At 33.3% G+C, this 16,336-nt stretch overlaps 1 protein-coding gene across 4 annotated transcripts in view; it reads right to left on the bottom strand.

Annotated features, from left to right (window-relative positions):
* The window catches only part of LOC100575919, a 33,526-nt gene extending 21,376 nt beyond the window's left edge, over nt 1-12,150 (bottom strand). For 2 of the 4 annotated variants that reach the window (XM_003247964.4, XM_008189987.3), the window contains exons 1-4: nt 12,023-12,150; nt 1,440-1,591; nt 1,166-1,351; nt 183-284 (exon numbers count right to left, since the gene is read on the bottom strand). In XM_003247964.4, coding sequence (XP_003248012.1) covers nt 183-284; nt 1,166-1,351; nt 1,440-1,591; nt 12,023-12,035 — 453 coding nt within the window. In that variant the 5' untranslated portion in view covers nt 12,036-12,150. Of the gene's footprint in view, nt 1-182; nt 285-1,165; nt 1,352-1,439; nt 1,592-12,022 lie in introns of those variants that run through there. The other 2 variants (XM_016808563.2, XM_008189988.3) reach the window with 2 other exon arrangements.
* Between the last annotated feature and the right edge of the window lie 4,186 nt (nt 12,151-16,336).

Here is a 16,336-nt window from a genome sequence, read left to right as displayed (position 1 = left end):
CGGAAAGCACTCAAACGCATCACTTAGAATTTTGATACAATATTTATATAATTAATTTCGATTCAAGGTATCAAAATATCATGTTATTTTTTGAACAGAGTATACCTACCTACCTATATAATAATATTATATAATATAACTGCTACGCATAATGTGTAACAATTTCAATTGATTGTGCTCACCTTGGTGTCCTTGTCAAGCTTTTTGACGTGTTTCTTGTACCAAACCAGTGACTGAGAGGGCAACCACTCGTAATGATAATTTGTTTGCATCACAGTTTTTACCTGTAAACCAGTAAACGTATATTTGTATTGTATTATTTATCTTTGAATACATCGTCAACGCAGTTTCGGAGGGAAAACAAAAAAAAAACCCTATGTTTTAACACTTTAAACATTGATTTATTATATTTTAAAATACGTTACATGGGTAAATATTTTTTGCTGTTTAAAGATCCATAAAAACGCTGACACAACGCATTATAATGATATAATAATATAATATTATGTCACGTTAAATTGCACATAATTTTATTTCAGAAAATGTATATGTAAATATAATATACTCCCGCCAGAGATCCCGACTGTAATTAAACACCTGTAGAGTGGCAGACGGATAATGTGAATATCATTCGTTTCGGATTTTTTTCTACTTTATGCAGATAGTTTCATCGTCTTGGTTCAATAACATTATACAAGAACGGTTGAGCTCTTGACTCGATGAGAGTTAATATATAAGCTATAGCAGGTGCACTGAAATTCGCGTAAGTTAAATGATGGTCTGATATGCTGGACTAAATGACTCTGAATTTATCGGTCTAATAGGCCAGTATATAATATTATTAAATATTTAATGTTGAATAATACATATAATTGACCTCGGGTGCAATTATTTACAACAGTAATGATTTTTCGATTAATGTCATCGTGATGTGTATATACATAGGTAGGTACTTATTTATTGTTACGATAAATAAATAATTGGAAATGTATAGGTCAAAGCAATAAACGGTTCGATTAGTGATAATGTTTCATATTATCAGAGATTTAATTACCAATAATAAAAACGTACAGATTTTAAAAATCTTTTATAACAATGGAATTATAATATATGCGATATGCCTAATATTTATACGCTTTTCAGTCAATGGCTATAATATACTTACATCCGAATAAAGCCGTGCGATTACTTCTCGGTTATTTCGAAAATGGTTTCTAGCTACTTTTAGTTGCGTCCGGACCCTTTTCAGTATCTTGATGTCATTGCTTCTATTTAAGTTTATCGATTCTTCGGTAGGATTGCGGGATTTCGTAGACATGTATAATTCGTTGTTTTTTGCGTTCGCGGCTATCTAAACAAAATGCAAGTGGTAAACAGTGTACAGGTGGTGAGGGAAGAAGTATTCCAAAATAATATAAATATCAAGCATTGATACTCACTAGAATATGACCACAGTGTCTTATGGTTAACGAGGTAATGGGCATGGCCGTGAAGTCTAAATCGTTATCTCTTGCAGCCGCTGGCATTGCTAAACAGACCAATAGCAAAAGTGATACTCTAGTTTTAAGTTTTCGACCTATTTTACGACTGGCTGGAATACAAATAAAATTTTTAATTACTTTTTATGACGAATTTGGTGCAACGCTGTAAAAAATTGAAAACTAGAAAGTTGTATACCATCCATATAGACCCGCGTATCAAAAATAGTCGATGCAAATCGTTTAATGAAACAAGCCATTGAATAATTATAGTAAGTTGAACTCGAATATTATCAATTAATAAAAATCGAGGTATTTTTCGTTATATAACATTTTTTTACAAGATAATAAATAGATTACATTTTAACTTTAATTATATATATCTATAAAAATGTAGAATAGGTACGTAACTATTTAAATATACACATTTAAAATGTTTAAGTGTCATTTATTGATATAAGTATGTACAGACTATTATCTAGTTTGAAATCTGATTTTCAAGATTATTTAATTATACAAATGTTAATTTTATGTTAAATTCATTAACAAAAACGTGTTTTAATTCAATTTTGCGTGGTAAAAAAACTAACAATAGATGTATATTATGTGGAAATAATTAAAGGAAAAAAATTGTTCGATAAAAACGTTTCTTATTTTTGAAATCCACATTCTTTGCTATGGCTCACCAACACACACACATAAATTGTATACTAAATGTGTGCGTGTGTGTATAGTGCGTATGCCAGTATTGTGTCTGCGCGTTTATTTAGGTGTGGATTTGTCTACACGACTACACGCGAGTGTAACCGTGAAGTATAATATTATAATATACACCCACAATAGTACACACGTAATACCATACTACAAAGTAGTGCAGGGACATTAAACTGGAGACGATAGGCGGGTTTACGATCTAAAACGGAACCTTAAAAAGCGATAATAATGTATGATATTCGGTAAAAAAAAAAACGACCGCGTTATAGCTTCGACTATTATATACGTCGGACGCACACACCGTTGACACAAAAAGTCAGAAACACGCAGGACCCCTCGGAGACGACCCCGAATGTGAGGCCCCGTAAACCAACCCCCTCGATATAACGATGACGTTATTACGTTGCAGTGAGATAATATGCAGATAATACTGTTTATTCACGTGTTAAAATGTAAAAGGTCGTATATTATAATTTATCGTGTTTTGTGCTGTATTTCGAATATGACGTATAAGATATGATACAAAATTTGTATACAATTGTGACACAGCGCAGTCGTAGGTCTATAACCTACCTATAGGTAGTACAGATTATACGGACAGACGCATGAGGACTAACACGTTTATGAACTGATTAATTTGTATTATTGTTACAATATTATTAAAAATATGTTATTATTTTTATTTGGTCTATGATTATTATGATTTGCTCCGTACAAAATCTGCGAAGTACCTACCTGTACAATTATTTTAACACAAAACGTTTATTTCACAACGATAAATATGGAGGGCTAATAAGTATCAGGGCATTTTTTTTATTTAGGTACTTAATATTGAAGACTTTGAAGTCATTACAACAGTTATAATAAAATCTAATTCCTAACTTGTATAGTTGATTACTATAGGCAATAATATATAAATATAATACATTGGTACTTAAAGAATTAAAAGTGTTTTGCAGAAAAATGGTGGTGCACTACACCGTTCGTCTTAACTTTGGATTTCGTGATAATTGATAAAACAATCATCCCGTATACATAATATATATTAGTCGCTTAAAATTCTATAAAATCTATACGCCACCAAACACCCATACCTACGCTGTATAAATGTATAGTCAACCCATCGTCATTATATATGAAGAGTGTTAAAATTGTAATACTTCATAATAAATTATTGTTTTTTTTTTTTTAGTTTCGAAATAGCTACTTATAGTTTAATAATGTTGCCGATCGTTAATATTGTTAAAGGTAGCTTACTGGTTTTAAACCATAAAACATTGTGATTTACGACATGATTAGTATTATGATAATAATAATAATATTATAATATTATAAAACTACACTATCAAATTACAGTTTCGAAAGGCTATTTAGGTGAGAAAAAAAATTAAGGGACAACGACGATTGTTGTACATATTATCATAATAAATAAAATAAATACATCACGCGAGACGCGAAAACGTGGCACACGCCTGAATCACCCGAGTCTTGTCAATGACTGTGCCACCGATCGAACAGAGTCTTGATATGCCAGACGGATGAACACGTGTGACGCGGAGGAGGCGGTGACGCGACGCGACGGTTTGTTCGAAAAACGTACCGACCGGACCAACGTGATAATAATGATTATAATTATTATGGGTAATGAGTATATTATATTTCTCTATTCTGTGTTATTACTGTGCGACCACGGTTTAAGATAGGATCTTATCTGTCTTAAATCGTGTGTGCGACCCAGCGCCGGATTGAGAGTTTTCGGCCCACCGAGATTTTAAATTTCTATCTTTACTGCTCTAGCGTGTATTATCGCGATTGACAATTCTTGAGGATTAAATAACCAATACACTATACATCAGTATTATACAGCTGACGCATCTATTGTTTTAACCGTGTATTTGGATCTATATTTTACTATATCACTATCTAAAAATACTAGACTACTTTTGTCCAAAAATAATAACGGCCCAAATTTTACGCGGCCCACCGAGATTTTCTCGGTAGCTCGCCGGTTCAATCCGGGCCTGGTGCGACCGACGGAAAAAGTTAAAACAACGTCCGTTAATAATATACGGTGATTATTGACTATACGACTTTCGTTTTTGCCGGTATATGGATCACATCCCGAAATCCGGTAGGTATCCATGAAAGACGCGTAAATACGATCAATACTCCCACACGTCGATGATAATATTATACATAATATAAGATCGCAACTTGTTGTATACTCTAAACTCGTCGCACGATTGCGATGGGTTATAAAATAACGCGTAAAATGCGGACGTGTGACGCGCCCGCCCTCGCTCGATGAATAATGGTCGATCGCCTTCCCGCCGCGGCGCGAGACCGTCGGACGACGCTACAATATTTTCCGGTACGTCCAATTAATTATTTCGGCCGGCCATCAACTGCGTAGGTTCAATAATAATAATAGGTAATATTATGTACACGTATATAGAGATCGGCGGTCTCAGCTGCCGCCGGACACCCGCAGCGACCCTCGAGTCACGACCAATTTTGACAATAATAATAATAATAGCAATAGAATAGTAGTAATTATAAATTATATATTATGACATGTGTGTATTTCGTTTTGTTTTTGAGGCGGCTTCTCGGATCAGATCGTAACCGAAAACGTTATGCTGAATAGGAGAATTAAATTATAAAATTATGATTATTAAATTATATTATATTACTATTTATGTATATTAAAATATCTACATACATTAATGTTCCAAAATCAAGGTCCATTGCGTTCCTGCTGCTGACTGTCGACTCACGGCGGTATATTACGATAATACGCAAAAAATCAAAATATCATATTTTGGAAGGGGGGAGGGTTGAGATCAATCTGATGTATCATAATAATATTTAAAAAATGTTAACTCATTCCGCTAAGATAAAGCTTACTATAACATTATTTTATAATTAATACGTATCATGTGCCTACCGTTTACCTGTAATATTATTACACGGTAAATTACCTTTTTGAATGACAACATTAATTTACAACAGCACATTTTAAAAGCAGAATATTTTGGAACTCAAAAAAATTTGGACTATTACTCCGCACATCTAAACTTTAAACACTTATAACACTTATAACTAATTAATTATTACACGATTGAAATTTAATTTGTATTCATCAAAATTCTCAGAGCAATATTCTGCTTTGGCACGAGATATTAACAAAGTTTGCTGTAATTCAAAAAGTGAAAACCTAATTATTATAATAGCGATAAGACTAAAAAAAAAAAAATATTATTTTTTAAATATTTTGTCTCGTAGGTATTGAATAAAAGTTGAGAAAAAAATGTATTATCAAAAACGTTAGTACTTTTCAACATATTATTACTGTTAACCACCTGTACCTCTGCTGTCAAAAACTCACAGGCCACCGCTTACGATTATCACCACAAGGAGAGTTTTCTACACATATATATCGCCGTACTTCCGGGGTTAGTATAGTGTGTGATTTTTTTCTTTTTACCTCAATACAATTTATACGTTTAATGTCTATAACCCACTCATATACTCGTGACTAACAACTGTGTGATTATGTAAACGAGGAAAACATTGGAAATGGATTTTTGTTACACGTGACGTTGTTTTATAGCCTCATGTTATGACGTTATAGACACATAAAAGCACAAGGATCATTCATTCGTTTTACATAGAAAACGGTGGCTTTATTTTTATAGTATTTCAATATTGAAATTTTAAAACGCAATACACGTTTATTCGATAAACATTAGTTTTTAGAAAAAATTTCAAAATTGATGACCGTTAAAAACGTGAGTGAAATACGCGTATAACGCGAGGTTCAGTATAATATTACATGTATGTCGATTTTCTATGTTCAAATATTTTCATTATATTAGGTAAGTACCTACCTATATTATATTTTTCTAATTTATTCAAAAGGGATATTACTTATACAATTTGGTTGATTTATTAAGATATTATTTTCTTAACATGAGAAACAACATTCTCCTTTAAATTAACCGGCGCAGTAATCTATCATAGGATTTAGAATTACTTTCATATTATTATTATTATTTTACCATGTTTTATTATGATGTCTGTAATGTTTTACGTATATTGAATACACTGTTAATCAAAGTTCAAAATAGCTTAAACAGTTAAATTTTAAATTTAGAAGTCGTGTAGAATTTTACTATAAATCACAGGGACAACTTTACTTTTAAAATAAACTCCGTGGTTAATTTTTGTTAAAACAAAATTTTTAAAAAATCATGCACGTTTTACTTAATTTACTGTAACTATTAAATATGGTTTTAACTATTACAACTACAAAAGCTGTAATTATGATATACTCCGTGATATACTTAACAAAAATATCAAAAAAAGAAATCATCAGTTGGAAATCTATATAAAAAAATAAGATAATATAATATAATGTTAAATTATATAAATTATAATTACATACATTATAATTGTATTCAAATCAATTAAAAGTATAAAAAGTATTATTATAAAATCTATTGTTTATTAGATTTTCTTAGTTACTTAAATACCGCTGGAATAAATAAACTGTGAAAATATCAAATTACAATATCCCTATTCGGTATTCCAATGTTTTTACAAATTTCTTTGTGGGTTGGCGCGGTACAGTGGCTGAAATCAATTACGTGACGTGATTGAGAGTAAGCAACGACCGCTGCCGCTAGATCTTGGATGGGTGACCACCCCCCGGGTTCGTAGTGCGCAAAAACCTTGCCACATAAACAAATGTTCCTAACCGATCGTACCAACCATCCCAGCCCTACTGTACCAACCCTACCAACCTACAGGCTAGTGACCTCAGTCCTAATAAAAAAATTAAAAAACAAATTTCTTTCCGCGCATTATTTCGAACAGTATTAATATCTCAACTTGATACTCGTATTATAATATAGAAACAAACACGAGGTACGGTTAGACTGATGTTTGATTTAATTTGAAACCTGAATGTATAATAATCTCAAGACGACCAATCTAAAAGTGTTATAAAATTCTTATCGAATATATATTAAAAATCATTTTTTTAGTTAGTAATTAGGTACTTATTAATAATTATGGATGTCCAGTCTATTAAATAAAATGCTTGGTCACCTGTAATATTCTCAAAATTAAAATACTCGATGGCTTACACCATTTTAAAAGTGCAACATTGGTAGTATAATTAAATAAAAATATCTGAATTCAACTAAAAGCTAGAATACATTTGTGTTCTCCCCTAATCTTCTCAAAAATAAAAATAATTTATCAAAACCGAAAAGATTCAAATTTAACAGTAGGTACATCAATATCGATGAACAGTTGTAAAGAATTAAACATTTTAATTAAAAGGAAAGACAATTATTTTTAGTAGGACATTTTTAATAAGAATCAGAACAGTACACCAGACACCATCAACTACTAAAAATTATAAATTTAAATTATATAAAACAATAAAAATGTTAATACATTAAATGTTTACTATTTTAAATAACTTTATAGCTATAGATTTAGTAATTGAAGAATGGTGTTTTGATATTTATCGTAATTATTTTCAGTCATACCTAAGTTAAATTATTTATCTTCATTTCGTCAAGAATAAACAAGATAAATATTGTGAAAATACATTAAACACGACAACCAGCGTAATATATTCTAAGCTGTACGATGATTAATCATTCGTATAAAATTCGTATATCGCGTAATGTCGATGATCAATATTATATACTATAGGCGGTAAAAAAAAAAAATACAAGTCTGTAGGTAATATTATAGGTTGTAGCCAATAAAATTAGTATTACGATATATTTTTAAACAAATATCCTCAAATATACTAATCATTTTGATCACCTAATAATATTTTCATAATAACAAACAGTTAAAAATAATTTTAATTTTTAAAGCATAATAGCTACGTTTAAAACCTTTTGGTAAAAATGAATTTGATATCGTGCCATTAAAATATGTTAAAAGAAATATATACATATAAGTTTGCTAGAATAAAATATAACGTGGATGCAAAAATAATTATGATACATTTGATAATATACGTATAACTTTTGTTGTTTAACGTTTAAATTTAAACACGGATAAGTGGTTTACATAATAAAATTTATCAATTTACACCATAATTTATTATGTATTAAATACCGTTGGAAATCTTAAACGCAAAGTGTGAATGATTTATGATTAAACGGTTGTCTGTTGCAATAGGAACGTGAACTACACCAAAATTTTGGCAAAATTATAAACAATCTAAATATAGTGCACGCGTGGTTACTGTACAATATTATAAAAGTTCATTTAAACGATTTGAAACATCAAATTGACAATTAATTTAAACAGGACGAGTAAAACGATTCACTCGTCTCACGCGAAGATGAATGTCGGCGGTCAGCGAACAACTGGTGGCCGTGGCAATCAATATAATGACGTTCATTAATAATAAATAATAATATTATAAGACATTATGCTACCAATGCGCTGATCTCATATACCGATAATAATATATAATATATGCATAATATATCGCGTGCATATTATTATAGTGAAACGATGTGCGCTAAAATTTGTTTGCACTTCTTTATTCAAGACCACCCGTTTCAGCTAAGTGCTGACCAACCGACATGATTTCGCAACACATTACAATAATAACATTTTAAATATTATATTTAGCTACATAGCCCGAGCAGTGTCTATATATTATTATTATTATTATAACAATATGGAATATTTGAAATATAGCCGTGGATATATTATTATGTCTGATGATATAATTATGCACCGGTCGAAAGTTAACTAAAAATAAACAAATCTATAGTATTATATCGAGCGCAGACAATTTTTGCGTTTAAAGGTATAAATAATTTTGCAATATTATGTGTCTATATAAACAAGCGTGAATATCCGAAAGAAGCTACTGTGCATATTATATATTATAGTCCCCTGTGTTATTAATGTGATACTGCCTTCCTATATGCTGCATTTCTGTTGACCGTCGTCGACAAAATATTATACCTAAATTACGTCCACGTACATAGGTAGATACACGTGTTTTGTAGGTCGCGTTTCCGAAATGTTTCGTAATTCAATTTGATCCGACACAAAACGTTGTGATTTACCTACAGGTATAACTACTATACATTTTGGGTTTATCAAGCCATATACATTTAAAATTATAAGAATGATCACGTCATAACACACTTTTTTTTCACGACGTCGACGATATATCGGATGTATATCACAACACATAATATGATAATGATTATTATAGATAGGTACTTTTTCTGCAGCGATAGGTATTGCGGATCCTGTGGTTTTGATTCCGAGGGCTATAGCTACGCCTGAAATCGTAATGCCTACTTACACAGTGAAACTCAAGATTATAACATAGGTATATATTGTTTCATTATGCAGTGGCTGTTTTTCCACTGTTTCGCCATAACAATTTACGACAGTCGTGTGTCCGATAAACCCCCGAGAGTCGAGGGTTTACCGCATATCGTGCCGCAGCAGTCGACAACAAGTGTCTAATCTCGACGATTATTATATACAAACCGTAATAAATACTACGTACGTGTGTGTCATGTGTGTTTGTATAAAATACTATATATATTATATATGTATACATAAGCATAAGACAAAGGTATAAAACCTCAAACGCCGATCTTATAACTGATTGTGTTCAGAATTTCAGACTTCAAACATCAAACATAAATCAGCTGAGGCGATCTTGAAATAATAATGATATAGATAGTGTAAAACAAATAAAATAAAAAAAAAAGAAGAGAATTACACTCAAATATATATAGCTCCGGGGTGTTTTTGACCCGACCTTGATGTATTATATAACTCGTAATAATAAAAAAATAATAATATCATAATAATAAAAATAAAAAAAAAACTGTTCAAAATAATTTTTCTTTGCGTAGATACACATATTATTATAATCTACACATATCACTGCAGCAAGGCACGATGTGACGTTGCGTCCGGTATATTACACTTACAATACAATTTATTAAAATTATATTAATATAGTAGGTATGTAACAATAATAACAATAATGATAATGAGTGATATTTTTATTTCAAATATTACTAGCCCCGATTTACAGGGTGATTCATTGATATCTATATTATTATTATGCGCCCCAAAATTAACAAACGGTCCACTTACAAAAATTATATATTTTTGTAACTTTTTAGTTTGTATGATTGTAAATGATTTTTTATTTCTGAAGTTAGCGCTCACTCATACTCATCCAGTCCATTCTCTAAGCGATCCTTTTCAAGATTTGTATTGTCGAGTATGCATCAATAAATTTACTATTCCCTTTGCCCCATTTCTCTCTCTATATATAGGCATAACACCAGAAAATCTGACGATCGAAATAAAATTATAAATTATAAAATACTTTATAGGTCACCATCTTTAACGACAACCGATAAGATTTCGTCATTTCGGGAGACTTCAGAACGATCCTCGAGTGAAAATGGTACGTCGTTGGTACGTCGTATAATCGGCCAACCGTAGATCGGCATAACGGTTGAAGAGACCAATAAAACACAATTTTGATAAGCCACACCGATAAGTGCGATGCATTGTATTCAATTTGATTTTTTTTTTTGGATAATGTTATTATTACCTACCTATCCTAAAAAATATTTATCCTTATAAATTCATGAAAATTGGATAGTTTTGAAAATCATTTTACAATTATTATTGTGACGACAGTATCACCACAAGTCGCATTTTGTAATATATAATGTGTCTGAGTTGGTCACTCCATAATTAATAAATCAATATTTTTTTTACCGAAGAAATATATTTAACAATGTAATATCACTATTTTTATGGGTACTTATTAGTGGTATTACCTAAGTTCGCGATCGTGAAATTATTCACCTGCTTGATGTTTTACTTTAAACATTTTACGCATACGCTACGTCAGTACGAAACCATTATTAATAATATGTCATAACGCAAAGATGATAATATTATATAGTTGATTAAAATTAAAAATACTAGTCATACAACTTAGGTAAGTACATAATATTTATGGATTATAGATAGATAAATGTGCAATTTTTATACGGCATATTTGATTTGACTCAATTTTTTTTGGACTATTTACCTTAAACGGCTTAAACTAAGCTACCTATACACTACACGAAATATTGATTTACGACCATCACTATTGAACATTCGGACCTCAAAAGAGCAATACCTATTTTTGTACAGTACGTAGTTGCGTAAGTATACATATATCATATACTTTTAAACAGTTTCACAGTTAGAGAACAGACAGACAGAGGAGATCATAGCAAGATTATGGGATTCCGTGATTCATAAACTCGTCTAGGATGTACAAATACACCGTATTTCCGGAAATGAGTTAAAGTCTAAAAGACATCGCGCGCTGGCACGCTGCACATGGACGCGGCACGCGTATACGTTATGATATTATAATATTATGCCTACGCGGCGAATCATATATTTATTCACATAAAAACAAAAATTCTTTAACTAGTGGCGTGCCGAACAATTTTTAGAATCCTCGTTGAACAAAAATTTTAGGACCCGTCTACCCGACATATGATTTTTTACATACCAAATTAAAATTTTTTTTTTACGGTAAAAATATAAAATCGTCATATTATTTATTGTGATATATGTTTTGTATATTTTTGCATTTTATCCACACAACCGCCCATTTGAGGATTGAGGCAAAGGCCCTCGGAAAAACCTTCTTCGGCACGCCACTGTGTCTACCACTACACGATAATGTTATATAACATACGGTTAAAGTAAAAGTTATGCGATCGTCTCACCTTTGAACACCATGTCGTCGTCGGATCGTGTGCGGCGAGTCGGTGCATCGACCGCGCTGTCTGCAGCCCATCGTGTCCGGCACTAGTAAATAAAAAGAACACACTGCGCACCGTCGGCAGCGCGCACACACGGCGTGTCGCTGCCGCCGCCGCATTCCCCCCTACGACACCGCTTAGTGCCCCCGCGGCCCCCGACGCACCAACCACATGACGGTGCACCACTACCGCACATCGTCGTATAATCATATTATAATCATTATTATAATAATAGTATGACGACGAATACAATCATACTACTTACTACGACACCCGTCACCCGTCACCCATCACCCGTCACACGCACACGCACGCACGATAATAATGATATCGTTACGACGCGATAAAAACAATAATATAATGTGTGAAGACCACGAAATACGCGGCGGCGGCGTCGGTAGACTACGAGGTACCAGCTACACGCCGGTTTTAATGACGCGCGTTATAGGGTGAGGCCACCGTGCCGCGGCCGCGCGAGCTTACAATATTATCATCATATCCATCAAACAATTATTATTTCATCCACCCACCCACCCGTACGTTACCAAATTCTAAACCGAATGCCTATTCCTATCTAACATCCACTCAGCCGTTCGCCCATCTATTAGAAAAAAAAACTAAGACTATTATACGAGTCTTTAGACTCCCAGAACTACAGAAGTAGTACAAAACCACCCGAGGCGCCGCCACTGATCATCGCGTGAAATAGGTATCGGATTCGAACGTGATCGCTTTGGGCGCAGGCGGATCTAGGAACGAGAAAAGTGTTGGGATAGACACAAAACATACACCTACTAGACGTGACGTAATTACGGGGGGGGGGGGGGGCATGAGCTTTTATTTCTTAAAACTGGCACACACAACGCCATTATAGTGTATTAATACAATAACGTTACAATATTATCCTGATTCAAAATATAGAATATACATAAAAATCTAATTCCTATGCTGGCTGTTATGGGTTATTAATACCTAAGTTATAATATATCATTACTTCAAAGTTCATAAATCATAATAATATTATGTATTATGCTCTTATGCTATTATGTACGAATAGTCCATAGTGTTTCAATGTTGTAAAATATGGCCGCACACCGATGCATTCCAATTTCCAAATCAGTGAAAAAAACTGCCACGACCCGCTGCAATAACCCGCGCCCATTCCGCACTGCTTTGGTGTGCATCCGGCCTCAAACAGTGGGCTCCACTAGATTAGTGGTTCCCAATTAGTTAACGGACCACTAGCAAAAACTTAAATTGGTCCGGCGACCCCTGTTTTGTAAACACTTACTTTTAAATTTGAACAAATTAATTATCTACCTTTTTCGCGGCGGTGAATCGAGTTTCAATAGACCAAAAATAGCCGGAATTTAAAACGACTACAAATTTAATAATTTCACTAAAACAAAATAAAAATGAAGAATCACTACAGTACGACGCAACCGCGGACCCGTGTGGTTCTGCGGACCACCAGTTGGTAACCACTGGTGTAGAAAATTATAATACACTGCACTGATGTGGTGTACGACCAAGGCAACTAAAATATTAAATTCTTATTGCTTCTTATGCTTTCGTGGTCGGCGTCATTGTGTAATCTATGCACAATAATTTGTAATTACTAATCAATTGTTAATTATTGTATGTTTATATTATTATGAGCGCAAATGCATGTATTGTATATACGCCGTCTCATAATATTATGCGCGCAATAATGTTGTTGTATTGAGTGGTGCTTACACATTTCACGGAATGATAGTATGATGGTCCACTCGCGGTGCTTCTGCCTCGGTGATGTTCAGACTCTCGTGGAGTTTCTATATATAAAAACCGACCATTTTGAACGACGCGCTGGTGCTGCATCCGCGGTGAGCGGCCACCGATATAAGCGTATAATATACAATAAAAATGGCGGTTGGTCAGCAACACGTGCATAGTGGCAAGGTTTTTGCCACTTTAACGAACCCGTGTGGTCACCCATCCGGGAACTAGTGACAGCGGACGTCACGTAATCTTTAGGCTCTAGCCAACCCAAGCCACGTAGTGCATATTATTATATAGTGCTATGCACTTAGGCGGCAGTCTTAGGGCCACGAACGACGCCTGTTCAACATTCCATCATGCAGTTATCGTATACCTGCACTTTCCGCAAATCGTACCGAATATTATATTATTTTTTAGCACTTCGTACGACCACTCACCAATTTTGACGCTTAGATTTCATAAATCATTAAATATATTTTTTCACGTACCCACCAGAACAGAACCCGCAACCAGTATCGATAAAATCAAACGTTTCCAGTGCCTGGATCAAACCCACCCCTGGGTGCTAGGCTTATCACATGGAAATTATTTCTGACCGTTACTTTTGCACGCAACAGTGCAACGGTATCCATCCGAAATAGCGAAAGTAATAACGGCGAAGCTATGACTGCATAGTTACAAAACTATAAAAGACCGAAAACTAAAATAGCGAAATTAAACACATATATTATTATCATTTACAGCGGATAAATAAAAATGCAAAATACACCGGTGATAATACTATGTATATGCACAATTTATTAGGAATTATTGAAATGTAGACAGGTTTAAATAATAAAAAAGATAATGAAAGTGTGATAAACTCATATCATAATCTGTATGATAGCCGGTAAAATACTAATAAAAAAAAGTATACAGCGAGAACGAAAAGTGCGGGCGTGTTTGTAATAGTGAAGGGGATAATTAAGAGGTGGTTAGCCATATTATTTTTTATTTATCTGGGGGGGGGGGCGCCACTCACGGTATGAACACTCATGGCATTGCACAGCAAAACACTCATGGAGAGGAGTGGTGGAGGCACGGCCGAACCGATTCCGCACGCGCAGCTAGAACCATATGCATGGCGGGGTCGCCGGACTCACCGGATTTGCAGGGTTCGTGAACCTACTAAAACATACTACTATTAATTAATATTAACTATATTATGTTTTATAATAATATTATATTTGGTTAAAAACGTGTACGATGTAAAACCTGAAGTCTGTGTATGTATATTTGAGACCCAACGTATGCGTAACGTTTTCGCAGCTCCTGAAAGATGAAACTGAAACGGGGTTGAGGGCTGTACATAATTTTACAAAATACAATACATAATACTGCTTGATTAATATTTATGATTTCGGAAGTACGGCTGCTGGGGTAACGCACTTCGTTACTTAGGATCGTCTGCGCCTATACTAGTCGCGACACCATGCACAAACCGTGCGAAAAAAATAATCGCGTTAACCCTTTTCATCACAATCGATACAGGGCGGGGAAACAAGTCTCGCGGGCGTGGATCATGCGCATACCCACCACGTGTCATGTAAAATAACTAAGAAGAATCAAGACATCGCGTTATAATATCTTGTATACATAATAACAATATTATACAATCTTTGCAATCTTTCCAATGTTATAGGTAATCAATTATTATTATAATATTATAATATACTACATAGGCGTTTATCCTCAAAATAATGGGAGATGGTATTTTGCGCCAATTTTATTACTTGTAATTTGCGCCAAGGATAGGTACATTTAAGTGCGTATGTAATTTGCGCCAAAATATAAAAATATAAAATGTATTTTGCACTACATATACAAATTAATTTTGGTAATTTGCGCCACGACAGAAAACGAAATGGACTATGTAATTTGCGCCACAATTTTAACTTGAATTGCTGGAATTTACCAGCAGATACCTAAATTTATTGATAACGCATTAGACATACAATAATACGTACGTAAAATATGCTGACTATTTAGTTGACACTTATATCTGTGAAGAGGCTAAATTTCCACCAATAATTTTGGGCTTCGAATATTGCGTCACTAGGTCTCACTACTAATGCTTGCGAATCCTATCATTCACGTTTCAATTCCGAGTTCTATCACCCACATCCTACTATTTATCACTTTTTGGACGTACTGAAAGGATTTCAAACAGAAACTTTGATTAAAATTAAAAGTATACATATCTTAAAAAGCGAAAATCTACTATCAACAAAAATCGTTTGGAAACTTTTCAACAAATATTTGAAGACTACAGACAAAATAAAATTGACAGAAAAGGCTTAGTTTCGTCTTTAAGCTATAAGTATAAAAAAAAGCTGAGTAAGCAGGTAGAAAGCTAGGTATTTTATTTCAAAAATTATATGTTTTATTTATTTATAATTATAATATGACTGATTTTTATAAGTAGCTAGGTATTTTATTTCAAAAATTATATGTTTTATTTATTTATAATTATAATAT

Source organism: Acyrthosiphon pisum, chromosome A1 (genome assembly GCF_005508785.2).
Source record: "Acyrthosiphon pisum isolate AL4f chromosome A1, pea_aphid_22Mar2018_4r6ur, whole genome shotgun sequence".
In the NCBI taxonomy this organism is placed as follows: Eukaryota; Metazoa; Arthropoda; class Insecta; order Hemiptera; family Aphididae; genus Acyrthosiphon; species Acyrthosiphon pisum.
The sequence above is the reverse complement of the archived record's forward strand: the minus strand, read 5'-3'. Positions and strand labels throughout refer to the sequence as shown.